The following is a 15830-nucleotide window of genomic DNA, read 5'->3' as shown; positions in this document are numbered from 1 at the left end:
GTTGAAGTGTTGAGGGGGGATGGGGTGGGATGACTCTTTTATATCTGGAGTGAAGTGGGGTAATATTGGCTCAACGTCAGGACCCACTCTTCTTCGGTGATATCGTAGCACTTATCGAATGAAACACTGTGTATGCAAATTTGACGTATGCAGTGCCCGTGTACCCGAGAATTACCTTCAAGTGCCTCTGCAATACGAAGGGGCACAGGGTTTATTTTAAGTGATGCATGACGAAACCCGCATACCATTTCCGCAGCCTTCTTGGCCTACCCCGGGACTAAATAAAGTGCGAAAAGCACCCTACATCTTCCAAGCATACAGACGGACAAACTTCTGACTAGGCACCTTTTTGTTCTAGTAGAGTTTGCGATCCATGGATATAGGTACGGTTGCTTATAACGTCTTAGTATTAGTTTAGCAATGAATAACGAGAAACGAGCTCCTTCCTACAGAAAGAGGTTCAAGTAGCTCTTATGCTCTGAAATGATCCCAGCACATGCCTCCGAGGATTACCTCTTGCTTTTTCCCTTCACCCAGCCTCCCCAATCTGTCTTACCCATTTGTTCACCCAAGCCTGTGATACCCTGTCCCTCTTCCCAACTTTGCCACTCACCTAGTCCGAACAAATGTCGCATTGTGGGCCTGCCGTGCGGACAGCTCCACGGCTTTTCCATACTACCCATATGCCGCACCACCTTCTCCATCTGACCGAGGCTCAATGTTTTGCCAATCATGACGCTCCCTCTGCAAGCTCTGCTGGCAAGCAAACGCCTGACTTTGGTTGGACGCGGGATCTCCTGGCCGATGTGGCCGTGGTCGGAGAGAAGTGCTAGCAACTCTTCGAGGTCAGAAGGTTTGAAAGTAACTTCCCGACTCATAGGTAAGGAGAGCAGTTGACAGCGCTTTCCTACTGGCGAATCGCCAGAAGTGTCGATGCTGACGACGAAACCGTTTGCGAGAAGAACAGATTCATTGGCGAGAATGATCTCCTCTTCGATAGCGGTCAGAGTCAAAGCATGTGGGCGAACAAGGCGCTGAGGTACAAGAGTTGTCGAGCCAGCTAGCCGTTCGAAGTTGTATTTCTCGTCCGACGCATGCTGATCGATGATGAAGAGGTCAGAGGCGGTTTTCGAATTGTGGCCTCTAGAGACTTTTGGCGACATGAAAGGTCGAACGGCGAGGATGAAGCCAAGATTGAACTGCCCGATTATTCTCATACGGTCAAAGTCGGATTTAGCAACAGTGAGAGAAAGTCGCTCCTCAGGTGTCGTGAGTGACGCTAGGTCGGCATCAATATCTTCTTCTTCCACGGCATTCGCGAGTCCATTCATAGTTGCGCCGTTCGCCTGATTCAAGGACGAAAGTCTCTTTCCCAGGCTTTCAACAGAGATCTCGACATATTGGACGAGCTGGAGTGTGGAATAGCGTTTGCTAGTGCTTTTTAAAACAGTGGCTGCCCGTTTAATATTGTCCTGGGAAGGTCGTGCCGCCGCTTTCTCCGCTGCTGCAATCATTTGTGCGACCTTAGCGTCTTCGCGCAACTTCTTTTCTTCTTCGCCCACATACTCTCCATCAGAGTCATCTTCGCTGCCATCTTTTACTACTTCTTCACCAATCTCGTAATTCTTTTCCGTGCTATGGCTTCTCCTATGTGGGGTTTGGTCGACGTCTTCGGCCTCGGATTCCCCATCAAGCATCTCGTCTGCATCCAGATCAGCAGATGGGCTGTGTTTTTCACTTTCGACAGAGCCACTATCCTCTGGCTCGGCACTGTCTCCTCTCGCTGCTGCTTTACCATCACCTTCGTCGCTTTCCTCTTCGCTTTCTACTTGAGTACCCGGAGCGGAAAATGCCTTTAGTGCGCTCCCGAACAACGGCGTCGGCGTTGCATTGACTCCATGTTTTGGAGTATGAATGCGGCGGCGTTTCCTTGGCATACTTCCGACAGTTGCTATCGTAGTGGTGTCTCCGACAGTGATTGTAGCTGTCTCTGTCGGAGTCCTTTTGAGTCTCATCCGATCAAATGCATTCTGAATTGTACTTTGGGTGCCTTTCTGCGGGGTCTGCTTAACTGTCGCGATACTTTGCTCTGGTGGCGACTGAGGCGACATGGTAGCTTCTTTTTCCATTTGCTTTGAATGCTGCGAGGCTATACGAGCATTGAAGTCTTGGACCTCTCTTGGAATCATCGGTGAAGCGGAAACTGGGAGGTCCTGAGGTTTGTCCTCTTCGAGGACTTGTCTGTCCGAATCATCTATAAGCACTCCATCCTTCGGATGTAATGATTTTATGAGTTTTTCTTTTTCCTTTGAGATGGCCCCTGGTTTGACAACTGATGGTGAGCGTTCCGTTCTTAGGTCTGCGTTCCGTCCAACAAAGTTCTGAATGAGACTGATTGGCGTACCATTGTTGTGCGCTGCTACGTCGCTACTTTTGGACGACTGCGGTTCGTCGCATTCACTTTGTGTTGCATCATCCTCATTTGCATCAGGCGGGGCAAGGTCAAGCTCCCGAGCTACGCTTGGAGATTCCCGCGATACCGTCAAAGGACGATAGTCAGGCAACTTGCGGACCGAGAGTTGTGCTTGAGGGACGCTTTGATCCTGTCCTTCAAAAAGCTGGGTCAAGGAGGATTTTAGTTTTTCTAACAGGGTGGTTTGGTCATGCAGAAGAATGGTTCTCTTATCAGGAGACACATTGACATCGTAGGCGTTAGTATCAATTTTAAGATCGGCGAAAATGAAAGGGGATTGCGTAACGTTGTACGATTTGTATACTTCGTTGAAAGCCTTTGAGACTTGGGGGAGAGCGCAAGGACGGGAGTTGACGAAGAACATTTGGCGATCAGGAGTCTGCCGACCTTCGCCTATTACAGGGCGTGATATATGACCGAGAATCTCGACACCTCTTGACTCGCCATCCTCCTGTGTGCTCCAGTTCTTGGCACTCTTGGTTGGCCTTGCAGAAGGGTCCATTTCGAATTTCAGTTCTAGAGGAACCAGGGCGAGCAACGTTTTGGCACCGTAGATATTTGCTATGTTGTCCCGAGTAGTCGGATTTGCCTTGGTAGAGAATGCAACAACTTTCTTCCTAAGTTGAATGTCAATTTTAGGACGACTTGAGGTGTACTCGGACTCTTTACCCTTTCGGCATTTGGTTGCTGACTGAAAAGCGCACGCTGGCGCTGACACAAGCGTACGCGTGCAACAAGCCCAGGACTTTTCCATATTCACGCTTTATGTTCCTTTCCAATTCTCTTCGTCGAACTGGCAAGTTGTTGAAGAGACTCTCGACAGTGACTGTCGTTCCTTTCTGGCTAGCAATGACCGATGTGCCCTTCAGCTTCCCTGAGACCTCAAAGTCGAGTTTCGTGCCTTTGGGGCCATCTACCGCTCTTGCTGTAGTGATGGAGAAGTTGGAAAGCGCACAGAGGGAGGACAAGGCCTCGCCGCGGAAGCCAAAGGTCTGGAGGGAAGAGAGGTCATCGTAGGAGGAGAGTTTGGAAGTGTAATGCTTCAGAGCTGTGTAGGTAGCACATTAGCGGCTTGGTACTTTCCGGGAGACGGGAAGAAGTACGGTACCTATTGTCTCGTAATCATCCGGCGCAATGCCCTCGCCATTGTCCTGCACTTCAATGGAGTCCAGGCCATGGTTCTTGAAGCGCACCTCTTGAATGGGCCGAAGTCAGTATTAACAGAACAGGACGATATCTCTATTGGGCATCACGGGTGGACATACCAATGGATGTAGCTCCAGCGTCCAGGCCGTTCTCCACGAGCTCCTTCACGACGGAGCAGATGTCGACAATGACCTGGCCGGACTGGATTTGGTGTATCTAACAGGGAATTAAAACGGCGTAATCAGTAGAAGGAGACGGCACTCACCGACCTGCCCTCGATGGGCTTGATAGTGGCCATTTCAGCCCACGGCGGGCTTCAGAGCTACGCAGGAGCGGCTCCAGGTGGTGGTTCGTCTACGCGTAAACTCCGGCACGCTGTCACGTGATGCATCAGATCCAACCCCACTTCATCCCGTCTCCAACATGCCGCCACTTGTCCCACACCACCATTCATGACAAATGGAGCTGGCGACGAGCCTCGACCCCTCGGACACGGAAGCCATTTGCAGTCTGCCGCAGCCGCCACGTGCGGCATTCTTCGTCGGCCTCCACACAAAGATGCCAGCAGGCCCAGTAAAAGCTGGACCCGTCGCCATGGACTTGTGATCATGGCCGAATCTGCAGCGGCCGGCGTTGGCCTTCCCGGTTGGTGTTCTCTCGCAGATGCAGTGCGTCCCGACCGTGCGTCGGCTCTCCCGGCCATGGTCTTGCTGTGAATTCCATAGGGCCCAGGCAAGCCTTTGCCGTGAAGCTGAAGTTTGTGCACCACCTGGACACCCTGTCGACACCCTGAAGCCGCCCGACGCCCTGGTCTTTGGGTCCTGCCGAGACGAGCCGTGCTTTTCACTGTCTTCACCACCAGCTCTTCAACTCTGTCCTTGTAGCTCCTACAAACGACCTCTTCTATACTGCTACCATGGCCCTCACCAGAAGCATGTGAATCCAACATCACGCGGCGCGCCCTTTGCCAACCCCTCCGTGCGATATGGCGTCACAGGCTCCGCCCATCTCGGCCATCTGCAGCCCGCAACCTCTTCCGATCACTCTTGCTGAGCGCGAGCGCCAGCGGGAGATCGCAAGGTACCGAGCAATGAGCAGAGCACTTCTTGCCCACGATAAGCTAATGCTGGACACTGCCATTAAGCTACTTCGCCGCTGCATCCATCACTCCCAACTCACCAGCAACTGGCCTTCGCGTCCAACCCAGCATCTCCCCAGACCACATCTTGACAGGCCTCACCCAACTAGGTGCTATTCGTCTTAACTCTAATCGCGCATTTGTGTCGCTCATTGATGGGAAACACCAATATATTGTGGCCGAGGCTACCAAGACCGTCTCGATCAAGGATTCCAAGCGATGTAGGCCCGGCGACGAGGTCTATTTGGGCACCACAGCGCTTGACATTGATTGGGGCGTGTGCCCCGGAACTATGCGTCTATTCACCGACGAGACAGGAAAACTGGCCATTGACACCAAGAACATTACTGCTGACACTAGTCGATACATAATTCGTGACTTCCAAGCGGACCCAGCCTACAGCGAACGGCCGTACGTCAAAGGATGGCCCTATATGCGCTGCTATGTCGAAGTCCCCTTGATTTCTCCGGCTGGTTATGTTATAGGAAGCTACTGTATAGTCGACGATAGGTAACTATCTCCTCTCTTTCGTTCGGGCAGGCAAAGCTCATATGTATTGCTTAGGCTTCGAGATGATCTCGACGACGAGTGCGTGAGCATATTGACTGAAACATCCATTGCTATCATGGAGCATCTGGAAAACATGAGGATAAAAACCATGCAGTCCCGCACTAATCGTCTTCTGGAAGGTCTAGGAATGTTCATGGATGGAGACTCGTGTCTCAATAGCACAGCACGAATGCACAAAAGACAGCGCAAGGGGCTCCTCCGAGTTGGCGAACCAGACAGCTCCAGGGGTGCTCTTCCGATTGCCAACTTCCAGTCCAAGGACGCCATCGGGACCTTTACACTGCCAGATTCTGGAACAGCGTCTTCGTTCCTTTCGTCTTCCGACGGGATCGCCGTGACGCCATCCACCGTCCACACCAATACCAGTTCATTACCCCTGACAACGCCTGATAGTGGGTCGCCGGATCCAATCGCTCCTCTTGATCCTAAAAAGAACCCAAAGGCTCCTAAACAGCCTGTTGTTCCTCAGAAGTCTCGCAAGCGCAGCATTGTCAAGTTACCAAACTCTCGCCAAAAGCAGTCAGTCGTCACACTTGAGATTCAGAATATTGTGGGCGTCGCAGGAAGTCTCATTCGTGACTCAATGGATATTTCTGGCGTAGTTTTCCTCGATGCCCATTCAACCCATCGAAAGACGGCCACTGATCTTGCATCTCCTTCGAAACAGTGTCGCGAAGCTAGTCTTACTACTCACAGTGCACTTGGCACTGAGGATACGGAGGATCAAATGGTTTGCGCCATACTTGGTCTCTCGTTGTCAGCGCAAGCAGCCAACGAGGACTTACAAGATGAAGACCTATTCAATCTCCCTGAAAGGCTGCTGCAGCAAATGATTGATTCTCATCCTAATGGGCGCATATTTTCAGCTGACGAGTTCGGCCTGCTCTCGGATAAAGAAATAAAGACAGCTGTACCCGATCTCATGAGTCCGTATGAACCCAATACATCTCAGAGATCGTTGGAGACCTCAAAGTTCTTTGAGGCATTCGAAGGGTCACGATCAATCATTTTCCTCCCATTATGGGATGTGCAACGAGCCGGTCGGTACTTCTTCCACTGAGATTGCATTTCAAGCTAACGAAAGTGTGCTTCAGGCTTCTTTGCAGCTATAATCGCATGGACAACTGGTGAGTATCGAGTTTGGCTACAATGCTCCATCAGCTAACATTCGACACTGTAGATTTCGAACGTCTCTTTGGACCGACAGACCTCACATACTTGTCTGCATTCGGCAATTCGATAATGGCTGAGGTGGCAAGAGTCGAGGCTATGGCCACCAGCGTATATATTTCTTCTCCCAACTTTCATCATATACAACTAACTCGACATAGAGGGCCAAGTCTGATTTCATATCAAGTCTTAGTCATGAGATAAGGAGTCCGTTACATGGAATTCTCGCCAGCTCAGAGCTTCTCAGAGAGTCTCTAGGCCCGTCAACTCATGATCATGTTTCAGACATGGTTGCCATGATTGAATCCTGCGGCAACACTCTTCTTGATACTTTGACTAATCTTCTCGATTTTGCTAAAATAAACAGCTTGCTTAAGCCTCAGTCAAGCAACCCCGACGTCCCTAAAAAGTTGCAAGAAGTGGACGTACGAATGAGTATCAAGCAAGATGTCGATATGAGCCTCCTAGTTCAGGATGTCATCGAAGGGGTATACCTTGGATTCAATGGTTATTCCTATAGAACCTCTCCCAACATGGACCAACATAGCCGACATTGGATCCACTCACAGAATCCCTCATCTCAGGACGGTGTAACGCAAGACCCGCCGCTAGTCACATTCGACATCGAAAATCGGCCATCATGGATTCTAGAGCTCGATGTCGGGGCATGGAAGAGAATTGTGATGAATGTTTTTGGCAACGCAATCAAGTACACACCCGGTTCCGGCACGATCCAAACGTCACTACGAATTGAAGCTATGCCAGGCACCACAAACGCAGTTGACGCTATTTGTTTTGAGGTTGCCGACACAGGTATAGGTAATGTCTATCTTAGCAAGGACGCCTTGAATGGAACTCACAATAACACAGGAATGAGCTCCCAATACCAGAAAGACCACTTGTTCAAACCCTTCGCCCAGGTACGACTTTAATGCAGAACTTTCTGACGTTACAACGGTGTGCTAAACGATTGCTTTAGGAAAATACGCTCAGTGTTGGCACTGGTCTCGGACTTAGTATCGTACACCAGCTCGTGACAAGCCTCAAAGGGATAATTGAGGTCGAAAGTGAAGCCGGAGTTGGCACACGTGTTAAGATATCAGTTCCGCTTGTCAAAGCTCCACCGGCTCGCATCGTAGAGCTGGATCTTCCCAACGTTTCGTCTTCGATCCAAAGCCGCCACATATGCATTATAGTACCACCTACAGACTCGTCACCAGATGACAACAATGCCTTCAACACATCTAGACGGACTCTGTCTCTTCAGAACTCTCTCAAAACTCTGCTGAAGGACTGGTTCGGTGCCAACGTTACCCTTGATACGGAAATAGGTCGGACGGAGGCTGATCTGTACATTACCGAGGAATCGACATTGCACTCATCAAAAACTTCCTCGGTGCTTCGTGGCACAGGAGCTGCCGGCCACGAGTTAGCGCCTTTGCTCGTCCTTCGCTCGAATTCCCACGGAGGAAAACCGAACTCGGGCTCTGATGGGAGGAAAGTGATCTTCATGCGCTATCCGTAAGTCGACCACTTTTCATAACTGCAGCATCCGGAAGTGACCTTTGGTGTCTTGAATTGCTTGGCTAATTGGCCATATTTTAGGGTTGGTCCTAAAAAGATGGCAACGTTCCTCAAGCAGGTGTTCGATGGAGCTGTCGCGTCAGAACCACAACCGAGCACTACTGCACTAGAAGAGCCCTTGAGTGAACACAACCACACCGGTGCCGATATCGATACTTCAAATGATGAGGAAGCCGTCACCGAAGCCTTAGTAAACGGAACCAAGTCTAGCTTCAACACTTCAAAGCTCGAAGAAGCAATGGCTGCCATCCACATCACAGACGTCACCTCTCCGATCCCAGCTGAAATCAGTCTCGAGCCCATCACCTCTCTAACCTCCGCACCCATTCCTCCCTCGCCCTCAGATCCACCCGCGCAACACGTCCTCTGCGTAGACGACAACGCCATAAACCTCAAGGTAAGCCCAGATCCATCCTCCCCCCTTCTGAACCCCACTAACCGCGTCAAATACACAGATCATCACTACGACTGTCAAAAAGCTCAGCCTGACCTGCGCCGCCGCCATTAACGGCCTCGACGCCCTCAACGCTTACAAAGCCACCCCAACCCCCTTCACGACCATCTTCATGGACATCAACATGCCTATCATGGACGGCTTTGAAGCGACCCGCAACATCCGCGAGTACGAGCGCGCGAACCAACTGCCGCACTGCCAGATTGTGGCCCTGACGGGCTTGGGGAGCGCAAGCTCGCAGCACGAGGCGCTGAACTGTGGGGTGGATCTGTTTCTGACGAAGCCGGTGCCGATGAAGACGCTCAAGGGCATCTTAGGGGGCACCGTCGGGAAGAGGGAGAATGGATGACAAAGAGAGCCAGTAAGTGGGAAGGAATAGACTTCATGGGATTTGCGTCTCCCGTGTTTTGTTTCAAGCAATATATACCCGTAGTTCAAGGCTCGTTGCACGCATTAAAAGGGAAAAGATCAGAAACGAGGGCGCACATCGCGCCCCTGCCACTGGACGGGAGTGCCTACAGTTTCGGCCGGAGGATAGGCATAGATAGGTGTTCCATTTTCGGCTAGTTAATACCAGAACGTTTTGCTCATGATATCTGCTTGGTTGAGCCTCAAGGTTTTGATAAGGACTAGCGTCTTGGCGTTTGCATCCATCTTCGGGCATCGATAGCCTGACGTAGCGACTCTAAACAATCATCACGCTTGTACACACGTTTGTTCACCTCATTGTCTTGCTTGCGCGGCGCCTACCCTACATGCCTGTTCATCATTAAATGGAGTATGCGCCTGTTCACTACCAGCGGGAGTACGCCAACACATTTATCAAAGACGCCGACAAACACTGCTGCATTTCCTAATTTGCTCCTGCACGAGACCGCAGTCGCATCATATCCAAACTACTCCTCTGACTTCCGCTATATGATCTGGCTAAGCCGATCAAAATAACCTCCCATACATACCACGTCTTTGGAGCCAGCCCTCACAGCCGCGCCTCCCCTCTAAACACGGAAACCAAGCATTATAGGAGGACAACGAATGTGGCCAGCGGCCAATATCAACTCAAACACCGATACCGTACACAATTAGTAGCGATAGCTGACTCTTCTCGGCTCTCCAGCGTACTGATCATGCGCGACCTCGATCGGCCGATCTTGCTCATCCAAATACCGTCTCTGCGGCGGCGGCGCGGCATACGCATACCGGCGATCGTCCGCAGCAGCATACGGATCTGCCGGGACCATACTGACCTCACGGTATCGCTGCGGAGCCGGATCGACTCGCCTAGCAAGGCCGGGCTGGACGCTCTCGTGGCGTGCGATATACTCACCCGGTGCCTCGCGCCTGACAGGATCAGGGCGGACGCTAAAAGACCTGGACACATACTCCCGTGGAGGCGGGCCCATCTCCTCATAGGCCGCGACTGGCCGTCTTTCGATCGGCAAAGGCTCTCGCATCGGGAGGTATTCTGGTTCGACTGGCCGCGTAGAGAAGCCCCTTTGTCGATACGACCGAGGCTCGATCATCTCGACGTCCGGCTCCACATATCGTCGTGAAGGCGGCGGAGGCATCCTGTGGTGATTGTCGCCCTCACCATAAATATCTGGTATGCGTACCGGTGCTCGCACCAAAGGCTCTCGTGTAACCGCGCGCTCGTATGGGTCGACTTCGACGCGTCGGCTAGGTGGCGCCATTGATGCTCTCGGATCCACAACTACGGGCGAGGCATAGTACTTGTTGCCATACTGATCGACAACTATTTGACGAGGTGGAGGCGCCATTGCCTGAGGACTGTGTGCTCTGGGTAGATATTCCTGAACGGGTGATCGGGAACGATCGCGGATGTACCGGGGCTGATCTGCTGGTGGACGAACTGAGGCTTGGCGAAAGACCGGCTGCTGTGCTAGGCGATCGTTGAAAGCATGGGAGGCAGCACGAACATGTCGAACATCAGTAGGAGAGTACGGTACTGGCTCCGGGCCCGCAGGAGAGTACGGACGACGCGCATACTGAAGGCTAGCAACCCGCCTCAAGTCCTGGTCATCAACTTGGCGATGGGTTGTACGGGATGGTACCCGGACGAAAGTTGGCGATGCGGGTTCCTCCATCTGCTTGTATGTCCGCGGCAGTGGATCTTGCTCCCTGTAATATACGGGTAGTGGTCGAGCATCGCGTGTGGAAACAATCTCAACATCGTCCGGTAGTTGTCGCAGGGGTCTTCGATTGGCACTGTAGGGATCGGATGCACTTGCAGCGAACGGAGGAGGGGACATAGGCTCCTCCTTGATATATGGTTCGATCTCAACCTCCGTCTCTGGCTCAGGTGATCGTGCCATGCGCTTGTTTCCGCCTTGACCTCTGCCATTCTCGACCTCCCTTCTCCGTTTCCTGGGATTGCGAAGATTTTGCTGCGGTCCGGCAGGACTCTGTCTCCTAGACATTCGAGGGGACGGATGATCGCCTTGACCTGGCCCAGAGTGGTTGTTCCTTCGGTTGTCGTCAGTGCGAGGGGAGACTAGTCCACGTCCATTATCGTGCTGGCTACTGCGACGGGGCTGGTCCATTCGGGGCAGCTTCGTATACGCTAAAGGAGAAACTCTGGCAGGCTGAGGGGCGACTGGTGATCGAATGTGATTTCTGATGACAGGCACTGCAGAAGTAGGAGAAGTGGGTCTACTGAAGCCATACCCATTTTTGCCGCGGGTTTCCTCTTTATCATTGCCTCTCCTCGCGCGCACTTTACGTTTTTGTGTTGCGGTAAGCTTCTTGTATGGTTGAGGTGCGACGAACGTGTCTGCGGCAGGTGGTGGAGAGTAATCCGACTCTTCATCTTCGTCTTCGTGGACGGTAGCGGCCGGGGGCTCGTAAAGCTCGAGATCGTCGGCGGGTTCGTACGGCTCATCGTCCTGTGGTGTAGGTAATGAGGTAGCGGCGACGTTGGAGGTAGCGGCAGCTGGTTTAGAGAGTGGAGCTATGCCCTGCAAATTGGTAGCGCCAGCGTCAGCACCGTTGTTGAAATTCTGGGGTGCCTCAACGTCGTCCGAAGACCAACTGGTATTTACTTGACTGGAGTAGTATGAGTTCTCGTCGAACGAATCACTCCCATTTCCCTCGCTGTTGCGATTAGTGGCAGACGGCAAGCCCGATACTGGTTTCACAAGCTGCAAGGCCTCCGCAAGAAGGCCGTCTACGTCAAGCCGAGACTCAGCGTCGAGGTCTTTGAGATGGGCCTTCTTGTCGACTTGGTCCTTCAGCACTCGTTCTACCCGCTGACGCTTCAGCTGCAACTCTGCCCTGACCAAGTCATCAGACTTTGTGAGCAGAACAGGATCAATGCTTGAGGCAGACTTTGCATTGAAGGATCGCTGGCCGTTAGGAGCTTGGGGTTGATAGGGGCCAGGTTGATACTGCAGCGACGAATTGTCCGGGTAACGTGGAGGGATATTGAGGGCCGCGTAGGCCCCATTGGGAGTGCCGTTAGTGGTTGGTCTCGATGAGTGCGAGTAGTGGGAGTTGTTTTGAGGCGGACGTGGTGCGACCTGTTCAAGCACGGAGTCAGGGAGTTTGATCCGCGGGTGTTTGCCAGCAAACACTTCATCTCGAAGCTCAAAAAGCTTCGCGTAGAAGTCGGTCCAGCGCCGCTCCTCGATGGAGGCTGGACTCGCACCATTCAGGTACGGCGGTGCTGTGGCCCCGGACACCATCGCATGAAAGAACGGCTTCTGCGCGGCGGGTATCTGCTAGAGGCAGTTGCCTTGTCAATCTTAGCTGCTGAAGTTATGATTTACGGCGAGGCTAGCACATAATGGCCAGAGGGCAAAAAGAGAGATGAAGAAGACGGGTTGTGGTGGGTGCAGGTGGAGATGGGAGGACCCATGGACAACTTTGCCAGACGCTAGGAGAATCGCCAGCTCTTGGCGCAGTGTCCACGTGAGGTGAATCACGCACCAGCAACACCCCTACATAAACATCAGCAAGTTGGAGAAGCAGCTGCATTCCTTTTGGGTCCACCGAGCATCTCTTTTCAAAGCATTGGCACTATATATTTCTCGGTCAACTCTGCATACGCAGCCTCAAGGTGCTCTCGACGTCGAGATGGCGGAGCCGATTCATCAGAAGCCAGTATTCTTTTTCGACATCGACAACTGTGTAAGTTTAATGAGCTTGGAGCCTACTCTCTCACTCACTGACTCTGTCCGATTTCAGCTATATCCGAAAAGTGGGATTACAACCTTTCTGCCCATCAGTCACTGTCTTAACCTTCTCTTTTCATCTAGGCACCAACATAGCCCACATGATGGGTGTATTAATCGGTAAGTTGATGAGTGTTCTCTCTGCACCGTGTGTGTCATTCAGTATGATTTGCCGGGACCGTCTTGTCTCATCGCATACAGACCAATACTTCCAAACTCATCTGTCGCTCTCTCAGGAGGATGCCAACACGCTACACTTCAAGTACTACCGAGAGTATGGCCTTGCAATCGAAGGACTGGTGCGGCATCACAAAGTGGACGCCCTTGAATACAACAAGAAAGTCGAGTATGTCTTCTTCGTCAAAGAAAAGAGACATAAGATGCTAAAGCAACAAGCGACGCGCTGCCACTGGAGCAAGTCATCAAGCCTAACCCGAAACTCCGCAAGATGCTCCAGGATATTGACCGTAACAAAGTCAAGCTGTGGCTATTCACCAATGCTTACGTAACTCATGGAAAGAGAGTCGTAAAGCTACTTGGTATTGAGGACATGTTCGATGGCATCACGTACTGTGATTATGGAGCGGAACGGTTCCTCTGCAAGCCTCACCCAGACATGTTCGCAAAAGCCATGGAGGAGGCAGAAGTCAAATCCCCTAAAGAATGCTTCTTTGTTGGTCAGTAATATTTTCAAAATCTCACTTTGCTCCAAATCCATGCTCACAGCACTCTCGGTAGACGACTCCCACCTCAACGTCAAAGCCGCCGGTGAGCTAGGTTGGACAGCGATACATCTTCTGGATGAGGCAGACCCAGAACCCGCACATCCAGCCAGCCAACATACAATCCGAGATCTTGAGGAATTGAGAGGGCTTTTTCCCCACTTCTTCATAGGGTCGTCCACGGAACTAAGGGAGTAAGGTAACAGATTCCTTGCTACCAAGCCTAGCTGTTCATATGATTGCCAAGAAATCATGACCATATAGTGGCTTAAGATGAGATCATTTTCGGGGTGTGATCATTAGAACATTAGAAGTGTTCATCAGGTGGAGCTTTGAGCTTTACATAGCGTAGTGCCAGATCTCCCATCTGAATTGAACTCGGCAGCGTACCTGCATACTCACTGCGAAATAGACTAATGGTAGACGAGCTATCGAATCAAGGAATTGCATTACCTGCGACACAGACAAAATATTCTGGTCACTGTTCCATGATCATCCAAAAAGTGAATCAGGGTGTGCATGTGCAGGAAATGGGGAGGCCATCCTGTGGACGTCGACTGCACATTTCTTACCTGCATTGCGGGAGTAAAAAGCAAACGTTCTAGGACGTCAAAATGGCAAAAGAAATGGGGTTAACCGGGATCGAACCGGTGACCTTTAGCTTGCAGGTCTACTGTGCAGGACCTTCAGGCTAACGCGCTCCCAACTGCGCTATAACCCCTGTGAATGGAGGTAGCGACAAATAAACTACTACATCATGTAGAGACCCAATCCAAGTCAGAAATCTGTTTCTGGGTGCAAGGATCTTCTTGGGATGGAGATTATCGATAAATGTTGCTTCACTACTTACAAGGGTAGCCTCACAATGAGCTTGCAATACGGTCAAACGTCTCCGTTGATAGCCAGATCCATGAAGAGACCACAATTGCATCGCCAACTTCGATCAATTACATTCCATTAGATATATACTTGTAATAGCTATGGCGTTTCAGTACTGTGGCTCGTTGTTCAAGCTCGTAAGCGAAGCTGACGCCTGCCGCTTTCTCATGAAGCCTGCTTGTAACCTGTCCAGATATCCCAACTTCCAAAACACCAACAAACTTCGCACTCTTCCTCTGCGTTATTATTCAAAACCCCACCTATGACACCTCCCACACCTACCTATTTCCAACAAGCCATGTCTTCCACCACAGACGACCCCGCCGCCGCCTCGACCTCTCCAGCCCCCAAACCAAAACGTACCCCTCTCCTCCGCCTCGAGCTCCGCGACCTCTCCCAGCCCGGCACCCACTCCTTCCTCAAACACCTCTCTGCTTCCAATGCCATCGAAGACGCCGTGTCGGGCGTGCTATACTGGCTCTACAAAGACCTCCCCACCCACTGCATCCCCCCAACCCGCTCCGTGACTCTGATCCTACGGCCAATGGGCGGCGTGGCCTACACCACCGGCAAAGACTTCGACGATGACCACAAGGAGATACACTTCTCAACAGATTACATCAATGGCATCGCTGAAGGGCGGAAGAAGGAGGAAATGCTGGGCGTGATAAGGCACGAGATGGTGCATTGTTGGCAGTGGAACGCGCAGGGCTCCGCGCCGGGCGGCCTGATTGAGGGTATTGCGGATTGGGTACGGTTAAAGTCGGGATTTGTCCCGCCGCATTGGAAGCAGGAGAGTGACGGGGATTGGGATGCTGGGTATCAGCACACGGGGTATTTTCTTGAGTATCTAGAGAAGACCTTCGGGGAGGGGAGTGTTAGGAAGATCAACGATGGGCTAAGAGGGCAGAAGTACAAGGATGGGGAGCTCTGGGAGGAGCTTTTCGGAAAGAAGGTGGATAAGTTATGGGCGGATTATGGGAGCCATCTGGGTAAGGAAAAGGCCGAAGAAGAGGCAAAACGGGTTGAAGAAGAGGGCAAGAAGAAAGATGAGGCCACTAGCAACTCCCAAGGCTCGGAACAGAATCCACAGAAGATGACGCATCTTGGTGGCAACATACATTACCCAAGGAGAGGCCTCCCCTAGATCCTCGACTCACACCGTGTTCCGTTCTCCGATCACGATCCGTACAAAACCAGCAACTCATGTGCCTGGTCTTTTCTTTGGGTTTTGCGTGTCTCCATTGGAAACAATATCACGTGTATCTCCATCTTCCCCTTTCGAGTAGCATACAGCTACGCCATAGCGCGAAAATCATGCAAAACCGAATAGTAGTGCTATCATCATCCCAGGTGGACCAAAGCTTCCCGTTCAACGATCAAGTCAATACCTGATATTCTCAGTTTGGTCCCTTGTGATCAATTTTCGCTTTCACCACGGGATGATCATGTCAGAATAGAAAGATCAATGTATCACAGCATTGTATTTCACGATTTGTCTAAC

General features: G+C 51.6%; 6 protein-coding genes and 1 non-coding gene across 7 annotated transcripts; 3 read left to right on the top strand and 4 right to left on the bottom strand.

Annotated features, from left to right (window-relative positions):
- Positions 1-225: 225 nt before the first annotated feature.
- BDZ99DRAFT_404812 (DNA mismatch repair protein MutL) lies at positions 226-3941 on the bottom strand. The gene is made up of 6 exons (XM_033716407.1): positions 3885-3941; positions 3739-3835; positions 3582-3668; positions 3143-3521; positions 2405-3090; positions 226-2320 (listed from the first exon to the last, which is right to left on the bottom strand). The coding sequence occupies exons 1-6, from the start codon at positions 3915-3917 to the stop codon at positions 510-512; spliced, it is 3093 nt and encodes a 1030-aa protein (XP_033584248.1). The 5' UTR covers positions 3918-3941; the 3' UTR covers positions 226-509.
- A 663-nt stretch (positions 3942-4604) lies between these two features.
- BDZ99DRAFT_565051 (uncharacterized protein) lies at positions 4605-9236 on the top strand (the record flags this gene model as incomplete). The annotated part of the gene is made up of 10 exons (XM_033727429.1): positions 4605-4699; positions 4764-5267; positions 5322-6367; positions 6422-6454; positions 6508-6608; positions 6659-7310; positions 7368-7417; positions 7477-8018; positions 8103-8478; positions 8537-9236. The coding sequence occupies 10 exons, from the start codon at positions 4605-4607 to the stop codon at positions 8882-8884; spliced, it is 3747 nt and encodes a 1248-aa protein (XP_033584247.1). The 3' UTR covers positions 8885-9236.
- Positions 9237-9254: 18 nt separating this feature from the next.
- BDZ99DRAFT_457033 (uncharacterized protein) lies at positions 9255-11216 on the bottom strand. Its single transcript, XM_033718596.1, has one exon. The coding sequence runs from the start codon at positions 11094-11096 to the stop codon at positions 9618-9620; it is 1479 nt and encodes a 492-aa protein (XP_033584246.1). The 5' UTR covers positions 11097-11216; the 3' UTR covers positions 9255-9617.
- A 113-nt stretch (positions 11217-11329) lies between these two features.
- Positions 11330-12376, bottom strand: BDZ99DRAFT_404809 (uncharacterized protein; the record flags this gene model as incomplete). Its single annotated transcript, XM_033716406.1, has 1 exon — positions 11330-12376. A coding segment is annotated over exon 1 (906 nt), but the record flags the coding sequence as incomplete, so codon positions are not given.
- A 112-nt stretch (positions 12377-12488) lies between these two features.
- On the top strand, positions 12489-13996 carry BDZ99DRAFT_404806 (pyrimidine 5-nucleotidase). Its single transcript, XM_033716405.1, has 6 exons — positions 12489-12681; positions 12739-12751; positions 12810-12845; positions 12927-13071; positions 13122-13402; positions 13464-13996. The coding sequence occupies exons 1-6, from the start codon at positions 12628-12630 to the stop codon at positions 13643-13645; spliced, it is 711 nt and encodes a 236-aa protein (XP_033584244.1). The 5' UTR covers positions 12489-12627; the 3' UTR covers positions 13646-13996.
- A 78-nt stretch (positions 13997-14074) lies between these two features.
- BDZ99DRAFT_t4 lies at positions 14075-14168 on the bottom strand. Its single transcript has one exon. It is a non-coding gene; the product is annotated as a tRNA-Phe (tRNA).
- Positions 14169-14427: 259 nt separating this feature from the next.
- BDZ99DRAFT_493129 (BSP-domain-containing protein) lies at positions 14428-15581 on the top strand (the record flags this gene model as incomplete). The annotated part of the gene is made up of 2 exons (XM_033723208.1): positions 14428-14463; positions 14520-15581. The coding sequence occupies 2 exons, from the start codon at positions 14428-14430 to the stop codon at positions 15471-15473; spliced, it is 990 nt and encodes a 329-aa protein (XP_033584243.1). The 3' UTR covers positions 15474-15581.
- Between the last annotated feature and the right edge of the window lie 249 nt (positions 15582-15830).

The sequence above is a fragment of the Mytilinidion resinicola genome, assembly GCF_010093595.1.
Source record: "Mytilinidion resinicola strain CBS 304.34 unplaced genomic scaffold BDZ99scaffold_1, whole genome shotgun sequence".
NCBI classification, from domain to species: domain Eukaryota; kingdom Fungi; phylum Ascomycota; class Dothideomycetes; order Mytilinidiales; family Mytilinidiaceae; genus Mytilinidion; species Mytilinidion resinicola.
Note: the sequence above shows the minus strand (reverse complement) of the source record. Positions and strands in the feature narration are given on the sequence as shown.

Coding starts and splice junctions, on each gene's coding strand:
- BDZ99DRAFT_404812 (XM_033716407.1), bottom strand. CDS start 3,917: ATGGCCACTATCAAGCCCATCGAGGGCAGGTCG. Junction 3,836..3,884: donor AGCCCATCGAGGGCAGGTCG/GTGAGTGCCGTC, acceptor ATTCCCTGTTAG/ATACACCAAATCCAGTCCGG. Junction 3,091..3,142: donor AGCAACCAAATGCCGAAAGG/GTAAAGAGTCCG, acceptor CATTCAACTTAG/GAAGAAAGTTGTTGCATTCT.
- BDZ99DRAFT_457033 (XM_033718596.1), bottom strand. CDS start 11,096: ATGGACCAGCCCCGTCGCAGTAGCCAGCACGATAATGGACGTGGACTA.
- BDZ99DRAFT_404806 (XM_033716405.1), top strand. CDS start 12,628: ATGGCGGAGCCGATTCATCAGAAGCCAGTATTCTTTTTCGACATCGAC. Junction 13,072..13,121: donor GAATACAACAAGAAAGTCGA/GTATGTCTTCTT, acceptor TAAAGCAACAAG/CGACGCGCTGCCACTGGAGC. Junction 13,403..13,463: donor TAAAGAATGCTTCTTTGTTG/GTCAGTAATATT, acceptor CACTCTCGGTAG/ACGACTCCCACCTCAACGTC.